Raw genomic sequence first — 27933 nt, forward strand, 5'->3', positions numbered from 1 at the left:
TAACTGTGTGATGGAGAGATGCACAGTCATTTAAACACATTTATGAACCATGTTAAATGGCATGGAGGATGCTTCTAAAGCCTGATTGAAAACCGGATGTTAAGCATCATTTCGACTAAGTTTAAAAACAACAGACACAGGGAAACCACTGGAAGGAAACACACAAATGTGACAGACGGTTTCCTCCACCGGGTTTTGATTTCCTCCTGCATCTCTGGGTTTTCTACAGCGAGCATGTGGGACTTCCTTCATGAAGAAAACGGAAAGGCATGCACGGGCACGTGCAGACGCAGACGGACTGGAATGCATGCTCCCACGCAAAGCAAGACGCCAATGTACAGTTTCTTGTATGGTGCTGGGAAGCCGGGACAAGGTGTGAGCACAGAAATGCCGCTGGCTTCTACCTTTTCACACAGGGCAAGCACAGTTCCAGCTTGGATTATTGCAACCTGTTCTTCATTTCTCAAATTCTAAAACACAAAAATGGGCAAGGGCATTTGACACTGGATCCCAAATCCACGTGCAGACAGTCAGCACCAAGTTTTTTTGTTTGTTTTTGTTGTTGTTTGTTTGTTTTGAGACAGAGTCTCTGTCACCTGGGTTCGAGTGAGGTGGTGTGATCTTGGCTCACTGTAACCTCCGCCTCCTGGGTTCAAGTGATTCTCTTGCCTCAGCCTCCCGAGTAGCTGGGATTACAGTAGCTGGGATGCACACCACCACGCCTGGATAGTTTTTGTATTTTTAGTAGAGATGGGGTTTCACCATGTTGGCCAGGCTAGTCTCGAACTCCTGACCTCAGGTGATCCGCCCACCTCAGCCTCCCAAAGTGCTGGGATTATAGGCCTGAGCCACCATGCCCGGCCAACACCAAGCAACTTTCTTAGCTTCTCTCCGAGCTGCACCCGAGGGTCAGCTCCCTCTCGCTAATGGGGCCAGCACATCAGGCACACAGCTCCTGTCCCTCTGTTTGGGGACATTTCACAGAGTGACACTAAGCTTTTGTGAAACATGGCTACATTCAAGTTCATCTTTCAGGATAGCCAAAAGATCCCTTTCTGATTTCAGAAATCTCATGTGACTCCACCTGCATTCTGGGTAGGGGTTCTCAGGCCTTCCCATCCCCTCCTCACTCACAGGCCAGGGGAACCTAACTTCAGAACCCCACTTCTGACGAATACCAACCCCTCCACCCACCCAGGAACACGGCCATACAAAAGCCTTACATTGTACTTCTTAGATCTCTTATATCAGAGAGAAATTTTAAAAAAAAACAAAACAAAACGAAAGTCACACAGAATACACCCAGATCAAAACAAGAACACGAAAGCAGAAACCGATCGCTCATAGTTACCCCGTTATCGCCAAGGATATCTAATTTCTTCATAAGTTCAGAAACATTCACATCCTGGAAGAGATTTCCAACGTTCATTTTTGTGTGAGCTACAGAGACCAACCACACCAATTTCTAGGGCCACGGCCTTTCCTCTCGACAAGACACCGTGCTCTTTCTTTTCTTTTCCGGCCAAGTTTTGTGCCCAGCCGTTCCTCTGGGGAGTGAGGGAGAGAAGGCATAACTGCTGCTCATTTGCTGAGTGTTACACCAGCACAAACACTGCTTTCTAGAAGGGCCATGGAACTGGGTGAGTCAGGACACTGTCCCTGGTGCTGAGCAGGGCTTTAGGACATGGCAAACCCCGGACCCTTCTAGCCACCACAGCCACCCTCTACAGAACCTTGCTATGCCAGGCACAGGGCCAGGCACTTGGCATCTGTTCATGATCTGATTTCATCATCACCCCAGCTTCATGGTGTGGGTATTGTCATTTGGATTTCATAGCGAAGAGGCTAAGGCTCAGAAAGTTTACAGGCCAGAGCAGCGGTGGAGCTGGGGTTCACCCTCGGGGCAATACACCAAGCCTCTGCTGTTTTAAACACATGGGTCAAAATAGAGTCACATTTGGTGACCCCTTAATAAATGGTCAAACTATGACTTTTAACACAAGGGATATCTCATGAAAATCAATTCTATCCCAGCACTCCCCCTTTACAACTGAGCCGGGCACGGAGCAAGCCCTTGGCTGGCATTTAGCAGAGGCACCCCCCAGGCACGCTACCTTAACTCCTTCCTGGTGACAGAACAGCTGGAGAGCGCTGCTGTTGTTCTCAGGGAAGGTGGTGATTTGGAGGTTAAATGCTGGCGACCTCCTCTCTCTCTCCTGGGGAAAAGATTCGGTTTAAAAACAGAATGTGACCGGATTATTTACCGCTTGCCATTTTCCCACGTTACTCAGCAAAAATCAAGGAATTCCAGTGGGCACAGATGTTACTAAAAAGCGCGAGTTCGGACTAGAAGCAGCCTCGTCCGTGAACTACGACGTTTTCACGCCTTCCCACGCAGCAGTTCTCCTTTGGAAATGTGTTTACTTCTTACCTATTCATCTAGGGAGAAATGGTTAACAGGGTACCATGGCTTTATCCATTGCGAAGTCACAGAATTACAAAATTTAAAAAACACAGTTGCACTAAATTTGAATAGATAGCAAAAGCCGCCAACTATGGTTTATTACCCTGTGCCAGGCACACCACTCTCCCGTTTAATCCTCACACAACCCCAGGAGGCAGGCTCATTGCTTTCATTCTGTAGACAAAGGGGAGGCAGTGGCTCAGGGAGGCTGAGTCTGAGGTCCTGCACTCTGAGGACCCAAAGGCTGACTTACTTTCTTTTTCTTTCTTTCTTTCTTTCTTTTCTTTCTTTTCTTTCTTTCTTTCTTTCTTTCTTTCTTTCTTTCTTTCTTTCTTTCTTTCTTTCTTTCTTTCTTTCTTTCTTTCTTTCTTTCTTCCTTCCTTCCTTCCTTCCTTCCTTCCTTCCTTCCTTCCTTCCCTTTTCTTCCTTTCTTTTCTTTCTTCTCTCTCCCCTTCCTTCCTTCCTTCCTTCCTTCCTTTCTTTCCTTTTTCTTTCTTTCTCTCTCTCTCTCTTTCTTTCTTTCTTTCTCTCCCTTCCTCCCTCCCTCTCTCTCTCTCTTTCTTTCTTTCTTTCCTTCTTTCTTTCTTTTTTCGCTCTTGCCGCCCAGGCTGGAGTGCAATGGCACAATCTTGGCTCACTGCAACCTCCACCTCTGAGGTTCAAGCGATTCTCCTGCCTCAGCCTCCCAAGTAGCTGGGATTACAGGCATGCGCCACCATGCCGGGCTAATTTTGTTGTTGTTGTTGTTGTTGTTTGTTTGTTTGTTTTGTTTTGTTTTTAGTAGAGACGGGGTTTCACCATGTTGGCCAGGCTGGTCTCGAACTCCAAAGACCTTTGGTGATCCGCCCACCTCGGCCTCCCAAAGTGCTGGGATTACAGGCGTGAGCCACCTCGCCCGGCCCCAAAGGCTGACTTTCTGTTCTTTCCAGTACAATCTGCCAATAACATTCACAATTTTTTTTGAACCAAACTAGCACAACCAGTGATCGTTCTACCCCTGCCTTAGACTTACAGCAAAGCTCAATTACTAAGGGAGGAAGAAGAGCAAGTCTTTTCCCAAAATAGGTATTTATTAATCATACATAAGTGATGAGTTTTTAAAAGGTCGGGAAAACCTAGTTACTTACAGGGCTAAAGCACAGAGGCAGAACAGGACTCAGGTCTCAGATGTGTTTCCTGCACAGAACGCACTTTAAACACTTTAGCGATGGACAGATTTGTCATGGCGGGGCAGCAGAGAAGACCTTTGCAAATTACACCTTTCAATCAAACTGCTTTGGTTTGAGCAAAGTTACAGTAAGGTACAAAATAACACACTTTGGGCCATTCTAGCAGAATCTAGCTACGGAACCAATGGGTGTCTTGAATAATTCAACAAAGAGATGTAGCCAAGAGAGGCACGAATCTAGACGGCAGGGCTTAAGAAGATGCTCTGGAGTGAGACTGAAGGAAAGAGGGAGGACTGGGTAGTAATTCAATTAATTTCCATGAAGCCCTAACCTGACTAAACTAGGTTTGAAACAGTCTAGTAAGAAAACCCTATTTCCCCTTATTAGTCAAAAAAAAAAAAAAAAAAATTCATGATGGTTCCATTCCACAGATGCCTTTGTATCAGCAAATTTACTTAAATGGCGTCTCCATAGAAAAAGTGGCCCCAAAAGCTCAGATTTTATATGAACAAAAGTCATTTTGTAGGCCGGGCATGGTAGCTTATGCCTGTAATCCCAGCACTTTGGGAGGCTGAGGCAGGTGGATCCCTTGAGGTCAGGAGTTTGAGACCAGCCTGGCCAACACGGTGAAACCTGTCTCTACTAAAGACACAAAAATTAGCTGAGTGAGGAGGTGTGTGCCTGTGATTCCAGCTACTAGGGAGGTTGAGGCAGGAGAATCACTCGAACCCAGGAGGCAGAGGTTGCAGTGAGCCCAGAGCGCACACCACTGTCCTCCAGCCTGGGTGACAGAGCAAGACTCTGTCTCAAAAAAAAAAAAAAAAAAACCATTTTGTTTCTGGTGGTTCTGTAGGAGGGTGGAGACCATTAAAGAAAACTTTAGTGAACTGGTTAGTGCCTATAGAATTCTCATGAGAAAGACTCATAACAAGGATTTGTGAAAGGTTCTCTAACAGCGGCAGGAGTATTAACAATGATCTCACATAACTTCCAATTCTGCCGCACAAATAAAATGCTCGTGTCATGCTGAGCCAAGAGCTGAGTCACACTTGGTGTGAGAAATACTCAGGCCACAGGTCCCTGCCCACACAACAAGGTACACATGGTCAGTTCTAATGCAGACAGAATTGTAACTCAAGCCGGGAGGAGAAAACAAAATTGGGGAAGCCACAGACACTGTGAGGGTGCTCACTTTGAGGGTTTCACGCATGCAAAGGTTTCAGCTAAGAGACAGCAGAGCCGCGCCACTACAGGTGCTTAGAGAAACTCATCACAAACTTAAGTGATGTTTAAAATGCCAATGATTTTTCAACAGAAACAAAAAGAAGGATTATGACGTACCATGAGAGCAAGGCAATACAGTAACACACCCGAGGTAAGATTTCAGTTGGAAGCAGTAAGACCATTAGTATTGTTTCACTGAATCTCACTCGGTGCATTGGGGCAGTTCCCGAAGGAACGGGATTTCTACACGTGAACAGCAACTGATCTCCCTCCAGTAGTTTTGAGTTGCAGTTTGAGTTGCAAATAGTAATTTCTTTAGCCCAATATTGCTGCAATGCCTGGGTCTGTATTTACTGCATAAAAGAGTTTGAACAACGTAACTAGTTTTCTTAAACGCCTATGCAAATACATCCTTCTACCCTGTCTTTACTTACCTTGTGTTTACCTTGGCAAATAGAAAATTAGCCCAAACTGGCATTAAACACATTCTAGAGTCAATTGCTGGCTCAGGTCAGACTCTGCTATTTCAAAAGGTGAGATTTACTGCATGCAAGATCACTTAAAAAGGTGTGTTATTAATTGCAACAGTGCTTCCGTCTGGGTGTGCAGAATGCGTACCCGGTGACTATGCATGCAGGAAAGAAGTAGTTATGGAAATGAAACACAAATAAAAAAGGCAAAATATTGCAAAAACAAATTATTTTATTAAGTGCAAAACAAGCCATAGGCAATAAATATATTAGCTCTGGTACATGTCCATAGACTTGGGTGGGCACTCTCTCCAGAACACATTAAGGCAGTGAAATTATTCTGAACATACAGATTTAAAAAAAAGAAAGAAAGAAGAAAGAAAGAAACTAGAACATGTCCCCTTTCCACATGCTTGAAAACGTCTGGGAGCTTTACATGAATTTCAGTTTGGGTTCAAAGAGAATGTCTGCTCCGTTTGAGAGCTTACAACAGATAGAGTCTCTTACTTCGAGTTCTAGCACTCTGAATTCTAACAGCTCGTTCTGATCCTTGGCGTCTTGCATTTCGTTCTTCAGCTGGTTCTCTTCCATTTCCAGTCTGTAAATCTAGAGCAAAGACACCTACGGATTAACAGGATGGGCGAGAGCACTGGGGTCCCCTGGTCACAGGCCACCTGACTGAGTGGCTGGAGGGAAGCAGAGGACCGGCCATGTGGGCAAGGGGCGGGAGAGGGCAGGGTTTGTAGCAAGGGAGGCAGGTGCTGCAGGTCCTTCTTGCTGATGCATCTGGGAATGAAGGAGACAGAGGCTGGGCCAGGTTCACCCCTGCACCTCTGAGCCTGGCCCAGTGGAGTAGGGGCTACTTATATATTTGCTGAATAAATGAATGATGGGGAAACTGAGGCATGGGGCTATTAAGTCCCTCCCTTGCGGCCAAACACTGGGAAGCAAGGTGCCACACCCAAAGCCTGTCCAGGTCTTTCCAACTCAAGCCCCACCAGATTCAGCCTACCCAGACAGCGGCCCAGCCAACTGCGGCAGGGAGGCCCCCTCCTGCTTCCCCACAGAGCTTGCAGAAGAAGCCGTAAAGGCAAGAGTTCTCTGAGAGTGCAGATCAGTGTGGGAAGTGACACTGCCTGCATCCCAGTCCCAGCTGGGAGATGCTGGATCACTTAGCCAACTACTCCAGCCCTCAGCTTCTGTCCAAGAAGGGAAACAGTAGCACCTATCACCTGGCAGCAGCGAGAAGTCACTAAAATAACACAAGTAAATGAGGGCTTTGAGTAAAGAAAGCCTCATAGCACCATTACAGAAGGCTACAGCGGGGCCCTATAGCACCATTACAGAAGGCTAGAGCGGGCCCTATAGCACCATTACAGAAGGCTAGAGCGGGCCCTATGGCACCATTACAGAAGGCTAGAGCGGGCCCTATAGCACCATTACAGAAGGCTAGAGCGGGCCCTATAGCACCATTACAGAAGGCTAGAGCGGGGCCCTATAGCACCATTACAGAAGGCTAGAGCGGGCCCTATAGCACCATTACAGAAGGCTAGAGTGGGCCCTCTGCCAGGTGATCCCACCCCCGGGAGACCTTTAGAAATGGCATGAGGGGTGAGGTGAGGGCTTTCCATGGCTCCCAGAATTTAGTGAACAAGACACCAAAGATGCTAAAATTCTCCCAAGGCCTGGGACTGCTTGCCGTCCCAAATGCCCTTGTCCCAAACGCTCTTGAGAAATGTAGGGAAGGGAATGGGGTCACATGCTGGTTAGCAGCAGAGAGGCGGCTGGGCCGAGGCCCCCCACCAGGACCAGGCCAGGTTCCTCCAGTCCTCGTGCTCCAGGACGCTCAAAAGCTGAGGCCTAACCTAGGGTCTGGCTCCACTTACTTGCAATATCCAGAGACAGAGTGGACTGGAGGCTGCCAGGGGCCGGGAGGCAGGGCAGAGGGGGGACTGCCCATGGGCAGGAGGGGTCTTTACCAGGCCGATAATGTTCCAAAACTGCATTGTGGTGATGGTTGCACAACGCAGTAAATTTACAAAAGGAATAAGTGAATTGTACACCAATTAGGAAAAAATAAGCTACGATTTTAATTCCAAAGCATTAGAGCTACCCCCAAGCAGACTCCCCGAGAGCTCTGGAAAGTTCCACAACCAGAAAGAGAAGAACAGAGGCCCAGTTCCCATTATGGGTCAGCTGCACTGGGTAAAGATGGCCTGAGGATCTGCCCATGGACCTGCCTCGGGTGCCCACCACACTGGTGGGTGAAGGGCTTTGGACCATAAAGCCACAGCAGAGGTGGCCTGGAGCCCAATGTCAGGAAGATGGACCAGCCCAACAATAGGCCAGCCCTCCCCATTTCTGCAGGTGTCCCCAGAGGACAGGGCAGCTCTTCACATTTCTGCAGGCTGTCCCCAGAGGACAGGGCAGCTCTTCACATTTCTGCAGGTGTCCCCAGAGGACGGGGCAGCCCTCCCCATTTCTGCAGGCTGTCCCCAGAGGACAGGGCAGCTCTTCACGTTTCTGCAGGGTGTCCCCAGAGGTTGGGGCCAGCCCTCCCCATTTCTGCAGGGTGGCCTGGGAAGACAGGCCAGGCCTCTGCATTTCTGTGGCGTACCCCAGGAGGATGATCTAAACCAACTCTGCAGACCTGGTCGCAGAGGACAGAACCACGGATGTGGCTTTGATTCCATGTGAGGAGGACATTTCTCCTCATAGGAGGCGTGAAGGCCCTGAGGCCCTGGTCACCAGAGTACCCAAATGGCGCTGGGCACGACCCGTGTGGTCTGAGCAGGCCTGCGGGGTCCCAACTGCCCTGGGGCTCTGTGCTTCCCTGAGGCGGGTCACGCACCTTTTCCAGCAAGTCTTGGTTTGTTCTGATGAGCAGCTGCTTCTCTTCAACCCACTTGGAATCCTAAGGAAAAGCACTAAATACGGTCACATTCATGGAAGCAAACAGATGGCCAAGTAACAGACTTTTAGTGAGAAAGGCCACTTTCTATGAAACTGACTAAGGAAAGGTCATAGAAAATGACAGCCGTGATGTGTCCTCATTGTCCCTGTCAACTTTTAAACCCCCAAAAGAGAAATGGCTGGTTTGTGGGGCATCCCTTCTCCACTTCATTCACGTTCCCCAAAGCTCGCGATGACTCCATTCTGTCAGTCTAATTGACAGAAACGTGGCTCCAGGGTGACTGGTCCACACTGGCAGACCCTCCATGCCTGCGGAAGGCTGACCTCATACCCCGTGGACTGGCCAGAGCCACAGATATGCTTTTGTTCATTCTACTCTCTCTGCCTGTGACACCCTTCCCACGTTTCTTTGCCTGGCCATATCCTCCTGGATAAGTCCTGTGAGCACATGGCACCAAGTCCATCTTGTCACTGTGGCACCCCGAGCCTGGCACAGTGCCTGGCACACGGGGACAGGGGTACTCGGTGAATCGCGGAATGGGCAGATGAAGGAATAAGTAAAGGCATGGGAAGCCCTCTCCAACTCCCTCCTCCCTTCTCTGCTGGTCAGCCACAGAGCTGGGACTGGGCAGAGGCCCCTCCCAAGCACCAGGCTGGGCTGGGCTCACAGAGTCTTGGTGTTCTAGGATGCTGAGAAGCAGAGGCCTGGCCTAGGGTCTGGTCCCAAGTGCATGGAATGCTCAGAAGAGGCCCTGGTTGCCTCCAGGCTTCTGTCTCCCTGGCACCTGGCACCTGCGTCATTCCCATGCTGACCCACATGTGGGCCTCACAGGCTGCAAGCACCTGTGAGGAGTGGCTGTGCTCCACCCACCTTTTGTCTGTGGCATATCGTGGCCAAAAATGGCTGCAACCCCCCCTCCCACCTCTGTGTCCACCCTCTTTGCCATGTGACTTGGCAGCTCCTCCCAGCAGGTAATGGGGTCCATTTCTCCAACCTCAAAGCTGGGCTGGGCCATGCCATGCTCTGGCTACCGGGATGTTAGCAGAGGTGACCTGAGCAGAGGTTTGGACCCTGCTAGGGCCTTGGGCTTGCCCATTTTCCCCGCCCCAAATCATGGGGAAAGAAGCCAGGTGGGCCTCCCTGAGGCAGAGGCACCTGGTCGGCAGCTGGCAGGCTGTGCCCAGCCAAAACTGCTGATCCACAGAACTGTGTGCAAATAGAATCCCTGCTGTTTTAAATAACTAACTGTTGGGGTGGTTTGTTACTCAACAGCAAACTGACCCAGTGTCCCAGGTACCAGCACTGGGCCTGGGATGGGTGAGGGTTCTGGGAAGTGCTTGCTGGATGAACAGCCACAGGCTTTGCCCCAGACTGGCGCCATTCTCCAGCAGGCATGGAGGGCAGAGCAGGCCACACAGTGAGGACCTACCCCCCTGGGGGAGGCCAAGTACAGAAAGTAAAAAAGTTCCTCTTCAAAGTTTCCCTTCTTATGAAAGAATAAATCATAAGTGTTAGAAATAATAGTTTCTTTTAAAAAACTAACTTCCTTCAAGCCTCCTTGCTTTTGTACTAATAACTCTTTGTTAAGCCCCTCCTATGTAGCTGTTAGATATAAGGGAATAAGTACATTCTAGGTCTTTGTACTTTAACGAAGATATTTGTTATAGACATGCTCAAACATGTCCCAGCTTGCAGCTTATGCCCCTTCCTTATTTGGAAATGTTATTACTTCTCTAAGTCTTTTCACAAGCAACTTCCTCTTTTCCTTTGTTCTCTATTGCCTTTACCTATCTAGAAAAGTTTTAAGTTGTTAGTCAGTTGGGTCTAGCTTAGACTGGGAGGTCCAGCTCTAGTCAATGGAGATAGGATGCAGCAGTAAGGACCCAATGTGTAAGGAATAAATATCCCTGCTTTGCTTTGTTCAATGTGTCTGATTGCTGACAGGCAGCACCCTTTCTGTGGAAAGTAAAATTGCCTTGCTGAGAACATTTTTGTCTGAATGCTGATTTTTCCTTGCAGCACCAAGGAATAAACATTTACTTACAACACTAAGTTAGTCATAGACTGTGATCAGGCAAGTTACAGATATGTCAGCTCAGCCTAGAAGAGGGAAACTGAGGCTAGCAGCCTAAAAAAAAAAAAAAAAAAGCCTTATCATCTGGCACCTGGATCTCTGCTCCAGCTACTCCTGGGTTCTCCTCTGTCCTCCTGCTTAAGGTATTAGGAATTATTATTAGCCCCATTTTAAAGATGAGGAAACTGAGGCACAAAGAGATTATGTAACTTGCCCAAGGTTATGCAACAAGGAAGTGGCAGAGCTGCCCTCTGACCCAGGTGGCCAGCTATAGTATGTGATCTTTGCATCACAATCCCACCACACGGAGGATGCAGACCACGGTTTACAGAAGTCATTCCAGAGGGCTGGGGACTCACATTCCCCCACGCAGTCCATTGGTAAAGTCTGCTGTGGCGACCTACTCTGTGCCAGGCATGCATGCTGGTCGCTGGCCGTCCACCTCCATGGGAACCTCAGTCTCAACCCTGAGCCCTGCGGCAGCCATTCTGAGCTGCTGGCTTTGCAGCTTTGCAGTGCTTTTCCGGAGCTGCTTCTGTTAAGCTGCCTGGAATCTTTTACACCCCTCGCTTCACGCCTGCTTTCTCCCACTGTGTCCCACTGGGCCTAAGACCTGTAGTAGACCTTGCCCGGCCTCCTCAGTCCCCCATAGATGCCTCTCTGCAGGTGGGGTGGGGGCCACCAGACACTCCATCTGCCCACACCCTCCTTGGCACCCTCACTGTTAGTGAGGCCATGTGACTGATGAATTTTGCTGAGGCAGCAAACAGCCAAGCAGAGGAAGAGTTTGGGATGGGGCAGTTCCAAGACGATGGTGCCTCCTGTCCTGCATCCCTGAGAGGCCCCAGGGAGAAACAGGAGTGTGAACAGAATACACCTTGTCACATGGGGCCAGGGAGACGTTCAGGTTATGTCACCTATGTCACCACAGCAGCACTTCTGACACAGAGGAGGCCGACTCATACTAACCTTTGGATGCCACCCCCTGAGAGGCCAGATTTCCACCCAGAGCCCCCTCTGGCATCTCCCCGACTCCAGGGGACAGGTCTAGGCCCAGGCATTGCTTTTCTGCTGTGTCTTACTGTCAACCGGGCCTTGCCTAATCAAATGCAGTGGATGGGTAGGTGCAGGTGACTCTAACCTGAGCAGCACAGGATCAGACTGTTCTAAGACACAATCAGAGACCAGAGGTGGGGCCTCTGCAATAACCCAGGGTTAGTCATGGGTGCTGGTTCTTTTTCACAATTAAAATCTTGATAGGAAGTGACAGCTCTTCTTCAGGTTCAAGTCAAAAACAGTTTTGATCACACCGTTGCTTTTGGAATTACCTCCTTTTTGTGCATTTGGTAAACAAACAAAGAAAAGGCCAAGTTAGATTGCCATACCTTGTTTTGATTTTTTAAACTCGGCACGCAGGCTCAGTAGGAAGCACACCCGTGCCTGGGTTCTGCTAGTGTTTTTTCCTCTAGTGTCTCTGGAGCTCCTGATCCAGCCCCACAGAATATCCCCCTCGGCACACGGGCGAGCCCTGGGGACACCACCGAGGGGACAGAAAAGCAAAGATCCACAGAGCACAGATCATTCCTGCTCACCTGTCCCTTCTCAACCAGTAACTTCTCCAAATCTTCAATTTTGGCCTGACACCTCAGCAGATCAGCTTGTAGCTGCTCCCGAGTCTGGAAGGGAAAAGACCAGGCAGTGAGCTGGTCACCTCCAGTGGGTGACAGGGAAGTGGAAAGTGTCATGCCTCGATGCAAGCAATGCCTAGGATCCTTATAGGCAAACCTTAGGAGCAGGTTCACTTTTAGGAGCACATATTCCACCTTGCCCTACTAGAAGCATGGCTCAGCTTCAAACACAAAATCATTAAGAACAGAACAGCCTTGAGAGTTTGACAGGTCCGACTTGCTTGGTTTTATAGTCAAGGAAAATGAAGCCTGGAGAAGGGACCCTGTTTTTCAAGGGGGTGAGTGAGCCAGAAGCCAGCCACACTGGGGGTGCAGGACCAGCTCTCTGACCAAGTCCAGTCCTCACTGAATCTGAAGCTCATTCAACTATCATCAAACTTCAACACGCTTGCACACTTGTGTAGCCCCCGTCCAGGCTCCTTATCATCTACAGCAGGGGCTGCGAAGCAAAATACTTCAAGCACCAAGCAAGTCACAGAAACAAGGGAAGTCAACAGGGTGTGGGGTAACGGGAGTGGTGGGGACTGTGGCAAACCAGAGGCACATGACCCATCTCAGGGAGGCGCTGCCACTCAGCAGCAGCCACATGAAATGGGATGCCTGTTGCTGCCAGACGTTCTGACCTTTCAAGAGAGGTCACAAACCTGGATTTCTCTATGGAATCTCTTGACTTTTAAATGTTGGCAAGTAGACGAAATTTAAAAAGCAAAACAAAAATGATTCCGCCCACACAAAGCCTCACAGTTTCCCTCCTCTGACCTAGATGATAAAGACTGGGCCTTTTACGGTGGGACAAGAAGCTTCCTACCCTGCTGACTTCACTCCCCCTTACTCCTGACTCCCCCTTACTCCTGGCTCCCCCTTACTCCTGGCTCCCCCCACACAGGGTCACTGCTGCCCCTGGAAGAAGCTCCATGTGGGCATGGCCTCTCCTCTCTGCCTTTGCCATCAGATCTGCCAGGCAATGTCCCATTCTGGCCCATCACCTTTAAGACCACCAAAATCCATCCCTTTGTGGAATTCCCAAACAGGGCTCTGAAAAAGAGCACAGGCCCTCAGTCCAAGAAACCTGGCCTCGACTCCCAGCTCTGCTAGGTACCATCTGGGCATTTGGGGGCAAGTTGCTCAGTTCTGAGCCTGTTTCTTCATTTGGAAGATGAGGTTAATTCCCCCTGCCTCAGGGGACCAGTGTGGGGGTGAGATGGGAAAGGGGATGCAGGGAAGCACGTGTGTGCTCTCCGGGAGTACCCCACACTCACAGGAGGAAGGGAGAGCAGGACCCAGTCTATGTGACTCCCAAAGGTGGGAGAAGGGCCAGCGGGTGGAGGTTTCCAGAAGGCAGAGCTCAGCCCAGCCTGAGGAATGGCGTGTCCTGGACTGAGGTGGCCACAGGGCCCAGAGTGCCTTGGTGGCTGGGGAGCACCCCAAAGTCCCTGCAGTGTTCTGGTGGATGTCCCGGAGGGCGGGGTCTCGCAGCCCTGGAGGGAGAGGAGCCTGAAGCCCGCAAGCCGACCACGTCTGTGATTTCATCACTTAGTCTTAAATTCTGGACACATGCTCTCCTCCAAACAGACGGCACGGGTGATGTGTAGCGTTGCTTCCTCTAACAGCTCAGCGTTCCAGAGCTCCTGACATCACACCGAGGATGCAGAGAGGGATCTAGAATGTCACCACAGCAAAGACCTTGCTCTGGGTTCCCCACCACCTCTCAGAATGCCCTCTGAGTGTCCAAGCCAGGGTATGTCACACTTCTGGAAAGGACCTGCATGATCTGGGGCCCCTCCCTCGAGCCCTGAGGCTGGCTGCACTCACCCGGGCCTCCCTCTCAGCATCCAGGGTGCCCCCCACCTGCTCCTGGAGCAGGGCATAGGCACGTTGCAGGGCCTGGTACTCCCGGGTCAGCTGGCAGAAGCGCAGGTCAGCCTCCTCGCGGGCTGTGGTCTTCCCATAACAGAGAAGAAAACAAATAAGTGCATAATTACAATAATAAATGATTGATGATTGATTTTAATAATAAACATAAATAATCAAACACTTGCTGTGGCTTTGAGTGCCAGGGTCAACTTAGGCAACATCAAACGGCCACATCTCACAGTGCTGCCAACAGGTACTTAAGGAGCTTCGCATTGCCAGGAAGCAACTAGGGACTGGAGGAAAAGGCTGCCGGGAGGAGGCACCTCCTCAGTCATCAGCGCTCCTCCCAGGAGCTCCCACCCACAGGAATCACTTGACTTATGTGGCAACAGGTGGGAGAGAAAGGGCTGATACCATGGAACCAGCCCCAACTCCAGAAGCAAAGGTCCCCATTGTAAAGGGTGACGCCTCCCACTCAGCACCTCCCATTCTGGGAATTTATCCTAAAGAGAAGACTGGGCATGGTGGCTCACGCCTGTAATCCCAGCGCTTTGGGAGGCTGAGGCAGATCACCTGAGGTCAGGAGTTCGAGACCAGCCTGGCCAACATGGTAAAACTCCCTCTCTACTAAAATACAAAAAACAGCTAGTCACGGTGGTGGGCACCTGTAATCCCAGCCAGTCGGGAGGCTGAGGCAGGAGAATTCCTTGAGCCTGGGAGGTGGAGGTTGCAGTGAGCTGAGGTCATGCCACTGCATTCCAGCCTGAGCGACAGAGTTAGACTCCGTCTCCACAAAAAAAAAAAAGGAAGATGGCCACGTAAGTGTGTAAAGACACAAATACGATGGAGCTCCATGCACGGTTCACAGGTGTGGAAAATGACACAGCATAAATCCCCCATCAGTGCGTGATGCTCATCCAAGACAAAGCCCCACATGGCCACGAGAGAGGAGGAGGCAATCCCTTGTTCTGGCGCTGAAAGATGCCTATTACGTATCACTGGCTGGGAAAAAGCAAACTGAAAACACGCGTCCTGTTTTAAGTTAAACGTAAAAGGCCCATGGCTGAGAACAAGACCCTAAAGGCTGAGTAGCCCAGTCCAGACCCCTGTGCAGGACAGGCTGATGGATTGTGGTGTGTCTCCAGCACCGGCCAGGCCCCTCCCTCCAGTCGGCACTTGGGCTGAGGCTGCTGGGCTCTCGGGGAGGATGGTGTGTCTGTCTCAGCATGAGAAGGGATGTCAAGGGGACGACCTGCAGAGGTGACACGTGTCCCCTAGAGTTTTGGCACAAGATGGAAAAGCAAGGAGAGGGCCACCTTGGGGTCGGATGTGCCAGCACCCACAGCACTTGCCACATTTTCCTACGGCAAATAGACCCATGGGAGGAAAGCAGCCTAGAACTCATTCCAGATGGGATTCCACAGAAAAGTCCGCCAGGAGGGGACGAGGACAACGAGCAGAGGTGTGTGGGAGGCGGACCATTCAGAGTCTTGGGACATTGGGGCGCGAGGAGCTGCAGTGCCCAGTCCCTCACCAGGAAGCTGTGGGGTGCAGCACAGCAAGCGGAGCTCGTGGAGACCTGGAAAAGTGTTCCCCCAAGAGGCAGCACAATCCACTTGCCCCTGCCAGAGGGCACTGCCCTGAGGGCCAGCTACCCCAGCACATCCGCACCCCCTTCCCACTCTTGCCCTTCCCTGGGCTCAGAAAAAGCCACCAGGGGCCTGCATGGGAAGAGGCAGAAGAGCGAGCTAGGGAAACAGCAGCCAAGCCTGACACAGGCCCCGGCAGGGAGCAAGGGGAAGGTCTGCACTGAATGAAGTCTACAGTTTAGGAAATTAATCAAATGTGACTATTCCTGTCACTGGAAGGCATAGTAGCCCACAAGGTCTGCCTGAGATGTCATCAGCACGCCTGAAAGAATTCACCTGGGGAAGGTGAGTGGGAACAAAGCTGGTCTTTGCCCCCTCGTGAATCCACTTCGCTCAAGAACCTGGCTATGCACCCATGGGCACAGGTGGTCGGGACAGGGTGAGGTGGCGACTTTGGGGTGATGGGACTTCAGGGGCTCTTCACTTTCTTCTTTATATATTTTTGGATTATATACTTTATCTTAGTCAAAAAACAATGATGCCGTTTCTGCCCTGCGGTGTGTGCGTGTGTGCGTGTGTGCGTGTGTGCGGTGTGTGCGGTGTGTGCGGTGTGTGCGTGTGTGCGGTGTGTGCGGTGTGTGCGGTGTGTGCGTGTGTGCGTGTGCGGTGTGTGCGGTGTGTGCGCATGTGTGCGGTGCGTGTGTGCGGTGTGCACGTGTGTGCGCGTGTGCGCGTGTGCGGCGTGTGCGCGTGTGTGCGGCGTGCGCGCGTGTGCGGTGTGTGCGCGTGTGCGCGTGTGCGCGTGCGCGCGTGTGCGCGCGTGTGCGTGCGTGTGCGCGTGCGTGCGTGTGCGCGGTGTGTGCGCGTGTGCGGTGTGTGCGCGTGTGTGTGCACGTGCACGTGTGCGTGTGTGCGTGTGTGCGGTGTGTGCGTGTGTGCGTGTGTGCACACATGTGTGGGGACCAGGGAGAGACCATTGTGCAGCAGTTTTAATTGCAAATGGTGAGGAAACCCAAGGTGACATTCCGCAGTGACCCAGCTTGAACTTGGCAGACACAGATTTCCTTGGTGGGGAAATCAGTGCCGGGGAAAGAAAGGGTCCCCACGTGCTGCCCTCCCATCACCATTCATGGAGCCCACGGCCGCGGGGTTCGCCTTCCCTTCACGCCATTGGCTTTGATAATGCACTGGTAAGAATGGGTCATCTGGGGTTCAGAACTACAGGCAAGGGAGCGAAACTTGCAACCACCAAAAGCAGGAGGTGCCACCCCGAGAGCATCTGGGGTGAGGTCTCACTCCCTCTTCAGGTTTGCTTACATCGTCCAAGTCTTCTTCAGGCGTGGCTGGAGTCCTGTCCGTCCTGTCTGTGTTGTAGGATGTTTCGGACAATGTTTCTGAGTCCACAGACTCCTCATCAAATCCAAAAAATGTCTCCACAACATGCTTCTGTAAAATGCAATTTGTATGATGTTAGCAATGACTGAGGATTGCCAGAGTCTACCAGCCCCTGGTCGTGGGCATGCCAATGCAGGGGGGCAACGATTCATATTTGGGCCACTGGGGCATTCCAAGATGCTGTTGGTGGGCTTTGTAACTGACTGGGTGGGATAAAAGGTGGCAGCAGGTGGCAGATGACCCTAGGGTTTGCAGCCCGAGAAAGCTAGTCTGGCCCTGGCCCTGGCTCTCCAGCTGTAGACCTGTGCAAGCCACTTGGCCCCTGGAGTGCCAGCTCCTTCTCTAACAAATGGAGTGAGACGCCACCACACCTGTGAGCACAAAAGGGGGCCATGCGTGCCCTGTGCCCAGAAAGCAGCCCAGCACTCTGTCACGCTCCATGAGCAGCGCACTGGCTGTACCAACGAGAAGGGGGACAGGGCCCAGGGAGATGTCAAGTTCCAAGGAGAAGAACTGGATGAAGATGGATACCAGAGGGGGCAACAACTTGAAGGAGTGGAGAGCCCAGCCACAGTCCCAGTGCTCTGAATAGCATGGCAAATGCATGGCCCAAGTCCCAGCCAGACCTACATTAAGAGACAATCTCTGCTTAACTTACTATAGAAAACTGGGAACATTCACAGAATGAGAAGGAATCGTGTAATAGACCTTCACGCGCCCATCACTCAGATCCAGAGACAAATCGTAAGGCGCTATATGCCGGCCTCTGAGTTACCCTGCTGGCACTTCTCCCACTCCAAATATCACACAATATGGGGCTTCATTCATCTGTCTATCCATTCATTCACTCACTCGGCAAACACTGGCAAAGCTCCTTCTATGGGCCAGACATGGGGGCAGGCCTGGGGAATACAACAGGATCAAAACCAGGCCAGGTCCCTGCCCCAAGGAGCTTGCACCCATCCCCTGGGGGCTGCAGACATTGACCCACAATCGCCAGATCAGTGTCCCTTATTTTAGGAACATAGCTTTTTTGTTTTTTTCCCAAACAGCCCCTGACAAGGATTTTTATTTGTTTTTACAATCAATGAATGCTTTTCAGACCATAAAGAAGGAATCAAAACTAAATTCCAGAGCCCAGCCCGAGGCTCTGCTGGCTCACCCACAACACGGCTTCACCCAGAGCTCCCCAACCCACAGAGAAAAGCCAGGCACTCCCCACATACTAAGGGCCCCTCCCCGCCCGTGTGTTTTACTCAAATTTACTATAAATGTGAGAAAAATGTGACTGGCACCAGAGTTAATAATGTGATTAGGAAATAATTTAGACATAAGGCAGGGAAGATGCAGGGACATCCTTGTCACCTTACACAGTTTCCGAAGGGGCTTCAAGGGAGGCATCCACCACCACACGTCACCCAGAACGTTCTTGCATTTGGCACCTGTCTTTCTGCGCACTGCATCCCCCAACCCCCATATTCCTCCTTGCTTTTTAATATGCACGGGGAATATGCCTCTCCCTCAAACTCCAGACTCATATGTCAGCTGCGTCCTCCATGGCATTGTGGAATCCTAGTGGGCAGTGACTTACCCCTGACAACATGCCTCCCACAATCTAACCTGAGTCCAGCAGCAGCAGCAGCTCATGCTTCAGTTGCTCAGGCCCCCATCCCAGGAATCCTCTCTCTTTTCACCTGTCATGCCTGCCCTTTCTGGGAGAAACGCTGTTGACTTTACCTTCAACTCAAAATCCAGCCCTCTGACCCCCTCTCTCCTTGGCACCTTCATCTTGGTCCCAGCCACCAATATCTCTGTCTGGAATTATTAAAACCACCAACATCCATGCAGGCTACAAGTGGTCTGCAAGGCCCTGCGGGATCTACCTCCCATCCTGCCCTGGCATCATCTCTCCCTCCTTCTCTTCTCCTCTCCTCCTGCTCTCCAATCCTGCACCCCACACATGCCTGCCACGGGGCCTTTGCACTCCGAGACACTTTCCCCAGAATCCACATGACTCCTTCCCTAGATTCCCTTAGGTCTCTGCACAAATGCAATCATATGAGAAAAGGCTTCCTGGCCACCATGCCCAGGTCCCTCCTGCCTCATCCCCACCCCAGCCTCTTGGGCCTCCTTCTTTATTCCTTTCCATAGCATGTCTCCCACCTGACGTAAGATCTAGCAAGCTATTGTGTTTACTGATGGTCTTCCCCCGACCCCTTGAAATGGAAGCTCCATGAAGGCAGGGGGTTGGCCCTTTTGTTCCTGACTGTATCTCAGGGTGAATGAACTCAAAGCCACACTAGTTTATCTATCCACAAACAGATTTTGTTTTGCACATGACACCCTTTCCATTCATTCACACAGCTGGCATCAGTTGGGCACCATGTGGTTACATGCCCCAGATGAGTCTCACTGGCAGGTACGTGAGGACTACGGGCACCATCGACTTCAATGTCATTTCTCTCCTTGCAGAGGCTGGAGACGATCATCTACTCAAATCTCCCCTCCCGATGGGAAGCCCACCTGACTTCAGGCATCATGGACTCTTCCAACGGGCTCTAGAGAGCAGTGGTAGTGCCACCCCATGGTGACAATGGCACCCACAGGAGTGATGCATCTGCAGCACTCAAGCTCTTCTGCACACACAGGTCATCCCCCTGAGCTCCAGGTTCCACATTTTTCTGAGCAGCTGCTGAGCTGACCTTATTTCTTGCAAACACCACTAATCGCAAGGCCTCTGGGGATGGGTCTATTTGTTGCTGTAGCCCAGGAAGCATCCTCAAGTCACACACTTTCCAAACATTTAGGACACACTGCTGGGCTGTGACCATCCACGTCAGCGTCAGGGGCCCTCCTGGGGGTAATGACTCAGTGTTCAATTACCTAGGACGATCCATTGTGAAGGCCTCACAGGACTGGACCAGTTAAAGACTCAACTCTCAAGCCCTAATACAGGACATTAACTACTGATGCTGTCAAAGACCCTGCAGGACTGCTAGTTAAGGACTGAACTCTCAAGCCCTAATACAGGGCATTAACTACCGATGCTGCCGCCTGTGTTTAAAGTAGAGCAGCCTTTGCAAACAGCCTAACTTCAGACGCAGTGGAGCCCCTGACAGTATCATATCATATGGCCCCAGAGACCAAGACTCCACGGAACTACGCTGCTTTGAGGGAAAGAGGAAGCAGCTCTTAGGGCAGAAACCAAACACAAAACGGCAGTCCAATTTGAACCCTGCCGCAATGGAGAGGAATCCATGGCCAGGCCCAGCACACACAGAGTTCCTATAGCAGCAAGGGGTTGTCTGGGACCCAACCCCTCAGGTTTTTATGCAGAGTATTTTTAAAAAACATTTTAACTTTTCTTTTCTTTCTTTTTTTTTTTTTTTTTGATACAGAGTCTCCTTCTGTCGCCCAGGCTGGAGTGCAGAGGCGCAATCTCAACTTACTACAACTTCCATCTCCCAAATTCAAGCAATTCTTCTGCCTCAGCCTCCTGAGTAGCTGGGATTACAGGTGCGTGCCACCACACCTGGCTAATTTGTGTGTATATATATTTGTTTTAAGTAGTGACAAGGTTTCACCATGTTAGCCAGGCTGGTCTCAAACTCTTGACCTCAAGTGATCCGTCTACCTAGGCCTCCCAAAGTGCTGGGATTACAGGCATGAGCCACCACTCCCGGCCTTAACTTTTTTGTAACATTTTATAACACTGGGTTAGTTTGTTTCCTTTAGAGAAAAGTTTCGTTGAGTGATTATATTACACAGGAAGCCTGCATGTACTCGATATCTTGATATATTTGTGCCTTTATTAACAAAAAATAGAAAAGATACATTAATGTTTAAAGTGAAAACACAGTGGCCGTCTTCCTTGAAGGCAATGCAACTGGTTTTGCTCTGCATTTTCCACACATGCAGGAAATAATTCACCACCTGCTTCTCAAGGAATGAGGGGAGAACCACCTAGAAAACATTGTTTCCTCTCATGATTGGCACACACTGCACTTTAAAAAAAAATGGCAAACATGAAAGACACCGTTCATTTTTCTGTATCTCCACTCTTCTAAGAGTCTCTGGGTTTTTCCTCACAAGAGATACATTAGAAGCAAAAATGTCCATGATTTGCTCATTCTGAGCCCATCTACTGAGTAAAAAGGTAATTCCTCTAGCCTTCCATGTTCCTTGCAACCAAAGCCTCTTCTTGTGGACTTGTTTTTACAGATGAATCCAGATTCAGATTAAGATTCAGTTTTGGCTGGGCACAGTGGCTCATGCCTGTAATCCCAGCACTTTGGGAGGCTGAGGCAGAAGGATCTCTTGAGCCCAGGAGTTCAAGATCAGCCTGGGTCACACAATGAGAACCCATCTCTACAAAAAGTTATTTTAAAAGTTAGCTGAGTATGGTGGCTGACGCCTGTAGTCCCAGCTACCTGGGAGGCTGAGGTGGGAAGATTATATGAGCCTGGGAGGTTGGGGCTGCAGTGTGCTGTGACTGTGCCACTGCACTCCAGCCTGGGTGACAGAGCAAGATCCTGTCTCAAAAGAAAAAAAAAAAAATCAGTTTTGGCAAAATGAATGAAGAGTAAACACGTCTTCTCCATTTACACTCTGAATATACAGAGGAGCTCCTCCTTAGCGGGTCAAACGAACCAGAAGGAAAAAGAGAAGGTACGCCCAAAACAAATAGCCCCTCAACCAGATCCAGCCTCTCTCAACCACCTGTCTTCTCGTCTTCTTTTCATTTTCAACAGAGCTGCCTGTCACAGGCGGGAGCATCAGTCGGTCACAGCCGGGGACCTCCACAGAACCTCAAAAAACAAAACCCCAAGCCAGCTGCCTACCTTCATGCTTATAGGTCATCTCCTGGCAGCCGGAGAAGTACAGGCACACCAGGGCGCAGAGACACAGGAAGAAAGAGAAACACAGCACAAAGAGGGCATATTCCATGGTGGCGCGATGCTGCAGACACGCCAGCCCCCTGTGTGTGGGCTTAGGCAAAAGCCACCTCGTCGGTATCCATTTTCAGGGCTTCCTCCAGTCCGAGGAAAAAGCACCAATTCTCTCCCCACACACTCCCCTTTCCTCTAACACATCCTCCCTAGTGTCTCCCCGGCTTCCTGTGGATCCGTCTGCTGCAGAGTCCCGAGAACAGGAGTGTGCCAGAAGATGCACCTTCAGTAAAAGGGAAGCCAGCTCCAGGGCACAGCCCCGATGCTGGCCCCACAAACCGTGGGCTGAAGGGAGAGGTTTCCAGGGGCGGGCTGGGGTGCATTCGTCACAGAGGACAGCTTCCGAGCCAGTTTATTCTCTGGGGACCTTCTTCCCAGATCCCATCCTCCCTGAGCCGAGAGCCTGTTGTCAACACCATGGCACAGGCCCCGGGTCCCCAGACAATCACAAGGCCCCCAGGGCAGCACTAGCAATGGCAACGCCATGAGAGATTCTCCCTCAGGATCAAACCGAGGAGCTGCCCCTGTCCTCATGTGTTTTGGAAATTTCTCTGCTGTCCCTGGACCACCTCATACGCACCCTAGACTCGCCAAATTCATTGGCTTCTCTACCATCCTTTTGTCAGCATTTATTTTACCATTTTTTATAGGCCAAAACAAACCATTATCTAACAGAAAAACTAATTTTTTGAACTAGATCAAAGTCTTCAGATTCCCCTGCCCAGAAGGGGTGTCTCTGAGAGTCTTCCATCTCTCGGAGAAGCGTCACCAGACATAACATCCAAAGCAGAAACTGTCATGCTGGAGAAAAACTAGACAGACTTTACCATGAAAAACTAAAATGTCTGTACTTTGACAGATACCAAAGCAATATTAAAGGGCAATGGGCAATTCATAAAATAAATGCACATAGCGAAGTTCATGTATGTTTCAACTTCAACAGTGCATGATGCTCTAGTCCTTTGGAAGTGACTGTCAGATGAACTGTGTGACTCGATTGTGCTACTCAATCTAGTGCCAACTACCCTTTAAGCCATGTTTCCTAATGAGGCACCATCTGACCAGGCAGTGCAGACCTGAGACAGCTGGGCCTGACCCAGGCAGTGTAGACCTGAGACGCCTGGGCCTGGCCTCAGGCAGTGCAGACCTGAGACAGCGGGGGCCTGGAGGGACAGGGCTACAATCTGGAACCTTTGCCTCAAGCCCCTCCCCACGGGGCCTGAAGTCACCTCCTGAAACCAGGCAGGAGGCCAGGTGCCTAAAGGCCCAGCCTCTGCAGCAGCTCCTCCCTGAGTCCAGGACTCACTACCCTGCTCACTCCTGGCGCTGGGGTTTCCTGCCCTGTGTGAACAAATTACCTAGAACCACCATAGGTAATGGCCCCTGTCCATTCCCAAGTCTGCAAATGGGAGCCAGATGTCCCCATGGTGTTTGCTACCCTGGACAAAGTACCCAGGCAGCCTCTGTGGCCAGGTCAGCCTCCCGAGCTCTGCTCCACCCACACCAGCTGCGGCTCCTCTGGCAGTGCCTCCAGGACTGGCACAGACGGTGTGTGTGCTTGTCTGCTGAGCTGCCTGGGTGTAGTCCAGGACACAGCTCCTGTCTCGTCATAATCGTCCCAGTGTCCTATCCCCAGGACCCACATCTTCCTGAGTCCTTTACCAAAGGGCCCCCAGCAGGTGGGACATGGAGCAATGCTCAGAGGGACGTCCCATGCTTCTGGCATGGAGCCTGCTATGAAAGAAAAATAAAAACTCTGAATCCCACTTCACTACACCAAAAGGAAAAACTTAAGCTGAAAGCTGAGCCATACAAGAAGCTGCCTTTCCCTTTGTTCCTAAGCAGAGAGCTGCAGAGAAAAGGTTAAGCATCTCCACAGGTAGCAGTTTCATGTTCACCTTATCTTATGTAAAGTGCTGATTTACTGAGCATGAGACAATTACATAATCTGGACTATTCCCCTACCTGCTCCTTTTCTCTCACAACCTGTGGATTCAGTCATGTGACCACACCCTCCCTCTTTCCCCTCCAGCCTGCTTTTCCCCTTTAAATACTGAAGCCCTCAAAATCATCTTTGGAGAAAGGTTCAGATCTGTCTCCAGGGTACATTCTTAATCTTAGCAAAATAAACTTCTAAATTGATTGAGACCTGCCTCAGAGACTTTTTGGTTTACATCAGCCACTCAGCTGGCAAGGCTGGCACAAAGTCCTGCTACCAGTGCCCTCTCTACCTTTGATCAGAGCTGCATGAAATGAATCCTGATGGCTGCTGTGGAGGAGGGACCAGGTGACAGGGTCACTGCTGAGCTGGGGGGAGCAAGCCCTTGCCCCTCCCAGCAAAGGGCCCACAGTTGCACACCAACCGAGGCCAGCCCTGAAGACAGACATGAAGTAGCCACTGGTTTCACACAGTTACTACTATTAGCCCCTCTGAGTGCGAGGCACTGTGCCAGCAGCTTCGAGTAGCTGGATCCCAGGGCACCATCCAGCCTTCATGAGCTCACGGACCAGTGACAGCCGTGGGGAAGGAAGCCTGGGAATAAGGTCAACTGCAAACAACCACGAAGGAAAAAATAGGTAGCTTTGGCAAAACTTGCAAATGAAAAATGCATGCACATGATGAAAAAATGTTTGACTTTGAGAGTCCAAGGCAGGCAGGTCACTTGAGGTCAGGAGTTCGAGACCAGCCTGGCCAATATGGCGAAACTCTGTCTCTACTAAAAATACAAAAATAAAAATAAAAAAATAAAAAATAATTAGCCAGGCCTGGTGGCATGTGCCTGTAACCCCAGCCACTTAGGAGAATTTGGCTGAACCCGGGAAGTATAGGTTGCAGTAAACTCGCCACTGCGCTCCAGCAGGGGCGACAGAGCAAGACTTTGTTTTTGTTTTTTTTTTCCAAAGATACTTGAGTGTCCCAGGCAGGCAAAGGTACCGCATAATCAGCTGCCAGCACCTGTCCTTCCCTCCACCAGGCAGCAGGCTTGGCCTCAGGCGTGTGGGGATAGGGGTCAAGTTTAGATAGGTCCTACGTGTTTTGATAGGTCCTATCAGAATGGATGCAAGAGTCATTGACAAAAATGACCCACCAGACCTCAGGCATCCTCCAACCCCTGGCAACAGCAGACCCAAGGTCATTCGGGGAGGAGGGGACATGGCCCTGATGCACTGGCTCGAGAAAGGACCTCTCCTTCCCATGGTGCTTTGATGGTTCCCAGTGCACAGCCCTCCATTGAAGAATGGTTACTGCAAAAGACATTGAGATCCCACCTCACTATTATAAATTAGTGGGGGAGGCGGGTGTGGGCATGGCCTGGGAATCTGCATTTTACAGGCTCTCCAAAGGAAAGTTATTGAGCTGTAAGATAAAGGAAGAAGGAGACACTCTGACTTCCTGATCACCTGCTATGCACCAAGCAAAGAACCAGAAGCTTCCTTTGATCCCATGGATGTAATGTTCATTTTACGAATCAAACTGAGGTTCTGAGAGTTTAGGTGACTTGGCCAATCCCATCCAGCTAGTAGCTAGGGTCTGACTCCCTTACTGCTTGGGGCTACGATTTCCCAACCTTATCCAAAATGATCGGTCCTACCTTCAACCAAAGTGTGTGAGTAAACTGTGCTGATTTTTAGCCATTATGCATATGCTTAGAACTCTAAGATGATATAACTTCTGTGCAAGTTTCAATGGCCTGCAACCCAATTTACTGCCACATGGCCAGAGGTCTAGGTCCTGAGCAAGCCCCGTACCCCAGTCCCCAGGACACGGCCCAAGGAACCACTCAGGAGCCTTCTCCCCCAGCCTCTCCCTTGGGGCTAACATGAGCCCACGCTGAACCAGCAGGCTTCCTGGAAAATGAGATAATTGACACCAATCTTGTCCCTGGAGGAGATCCCAAAAGGGGACCATTGGACAGGCCCAGTAAGACTGAGTCATGGCCCTCAGGGACACAAATGTCCCAGGAAGACAAAGGCTGGCACCCTCTGCTCTGCCCTGACTGCATCTTCTGCAAACTTGAGTGTGGGAGCGGACTGGAGGTGCCCTCCTGCAGGGAGTCCAGGGAGGTTTGCTAGGATCTTTCTTACACAGAGTCAGGAGCTGGAGAGCAGAGATAGGGCTGTCAGATTTCTGGAAAATTCTGGAACCTTCAATGCATTCACCACAGTATTCTGTCAAGCAAAGCCCTGGGCAAAGTGTTACAGCACTTCCATGTGTGAGGGACAGAGTGATGGGGGCATTTCAGGGGAAAAAGAAACTAGTCTAGTCATCCCGCGGTATCCATGGGGGACTGGTTCTAGAACCTCCCACGAATACTAAAATCCACGGCTGCTCAAGCCCCTGATACCAATTGGTGCAGTACTTGCATATAACCTACGCATATCCTCTTGTACACTTTAACTCATCTCTAGATTATTTATAATATTGTACCTAATACAATGCAGATGCCCTGTGAACCCAGTCATGTGCAGCATAACAGCATCTCAGTCCCCAACAGTATACAACGACGGTCCCATAAGATCATAACGCTGTGTTTTTACTGTACATGTTCTATGTTTAGATACACAAATACCATTGGGTTACAACTGCCTACAGTATTCAGTACAGTAGCAGGCTGCACAGGCTTGCAGCCTAGAAGCCACAGGCTAGACTGAATAGCCTAGATGTGTAGGAGGCTAGACCATCTGGGTTTGTGCAAGTACACTTCATGATGTTTGCACGACAAAGTCGCCTAATGACGCATTTCTCAGAATGTGTCCCTGTTGTTAAGGAATGCAGGACTGTAGTTTTAGACTGTATTTTAGTGAATAATGAAAAGGAAAAACGTCCAGGAGGTGGAGATTGCAGTGAGCCAAGAGCACGCCACTGCACTCCAGCCTGGTCAACAGAGCGACACTCCGTCTCAAAACAAAAAGAAAAGGAAAAAAAGTCTGTATATGTTCAGTGTAGACGCAACCATCCATTTTTTTTTCCTGAATGTTTTCAGTCAGAGGTTGGTTGAATCCATGGATATGAAACCCACAGATACAGAAAGTCAAGTGCACTGAATGCCTGTGGCCTGTGGTAGGGAAGGAAAAGAAGCTTCTTAGGCCTGAAAGGCAACTCTGGATTACAAAACCTGCTCGGGCCCAGATGGATCCAAGTACCAATTCCATCCAGCCCTGCACAATGCCAGGATCATGGGAGATGTAGGAACAATGTAGGAACATGGGAGAAAACTTGGTCCACACTGAAGTCTACACTGAATCTTGAGAAAAAGAAAAAATGCTGGTGGGCCCAGGAAACAGTGAATAGAAAAGACCCTAAACCTACTCAGGAAGTTTCTACACAGATCCCCAAATTCGGCCTCCTAATGACCCAGGACTATCTTCATTAAAGTGACCACGCATCGCCGTTCTTGTGGGACAATCCAGTGTCATACAAATACATTTTTCCAGTAAAGGCCATTCGCTTATTTAGCCAACAACTATTTAGGGACTATTTTAGTCAACACCTCCTCTGTGCCAGGCAGTGAACAGCCCACAGTGGGCAGGACAGGCGCAGCCCCTGTCCTTGCCCGTTGTACAGGCAATGTAGCAAATCACGATTCAATTCTAACCCTTTGTGAATTTCTCCTCCCATAAACACATTCAGAAATCAGGAAGAATGGCCAGGTGCAGTTGCTCATGCCTGTAATCCCAGCACTTTGGGAGGCCGAGGCAGGTGGATCACTTGAGGTCTGGAGTTCGAGATCAGCCTGGCCAACAGGGTGAAACCCCGTCTCTACCAAAAATACAAAATTAGCCAGGTGTGGTGACGCATGCCTGTAATCTCAGCTACTTGGGAGGTTGAGGCAGGGGAGTCACTTGAACCCGGGAGGCAGAGGTTGCAGCGAGCCGAGATCATGCCATTACACTGCTGCATGGGCAACAAAAGTAAAAAGTCTGTCTCAAAAAAAAAAAAGAAGAAAGAAAAAGAAAGAAAGAAAAATAAATAATCAATCAATCAATCAGGAAGATGGGGGGAGAGAAACCTCTGTTTAATTCCAGGCATTCTGACATAGATTTTAAAAATAAAGTATTGGCTCAACAATGGATTTTCAAAACCCCACGTGGAAGCTCTATGGGGTGCGTAATGCCACAGCACATCCCGTTAATGGGACAAA

At 50.3% G+C, this 27933-nt stretch overlaps 2 protein-coding genes across 4 annotated transcripts in view; one reads left to right on the forward strand and one right to left on the reverse strand.

The window, feature by feature from the left end:
* JAKMIP1 (janus kinase and microtubule interacting protein 1) overlaps positions 1-27933 on the reverse strand; it is a 180097-nt gene that overhangs the window by 25023 nt on the left and 127141 nt on the right. For all 3 annotated transcript variants that reach the window (XM_050792098.1, XM_050792100.1, XM_050792099.1), the window contains exons 9-16: positions 16764-16892; positions 13816-13944; positions 11908-11991; positions 8179-8241; positions 5835-5933; positions 2115-2216; positions 1352-1405; positions 405-470 (exon numbers count right to left, since the gene is read on the reverse strand). In XM_050792098.1, coding sequence (XP_050648055.1) covers positions 405-470; positions 1352-1405; positions 2115-2216; positions 5835-5933; positions 8179-8241; positions 11908-11991; positions 13816-13944; positions 16764-16892 — 726 coding nt within the window. The remainder of the gene's footprint in view (positions 1-404; positions 471-1351; positions 1406-2114; positions 2217-5834; positions 5934-8178; positions 8242-11907; positions 11992-13815; positions 13945-16763; positions 16893-27933) is intronic.
* The window catches only part of MRFAP1 (Morf4 family associated protein 1), a 572854-nt gene continuing 570943 nt past the window's right edge, over positions 26023-27933 (forward strand). The window contains exon 1 of the mRNA XM_050792233.1: positions 26023-26026. The gene's annotated coding sequence lies outside the window, so the exon portion shown is untranslated. The remainder of the gene's footprint in view (positions 26027-27933) is intronic.

The sequence above is a fragment of the Macaca thibetana genome, chromosome 5 (genome assembly GCF_024542745.1).
Source record: "Macaca thibetana thibetana isolate TM-01 chromosome 5, ASM2454274v1, whole genome shotgun sequence".
NCBI classification, from domain to species: Eukaryota; Metazoa; Chordata; class Mammalia; order Primates; family Cercopithecidae; genus Macaca; species Macaca thibetana.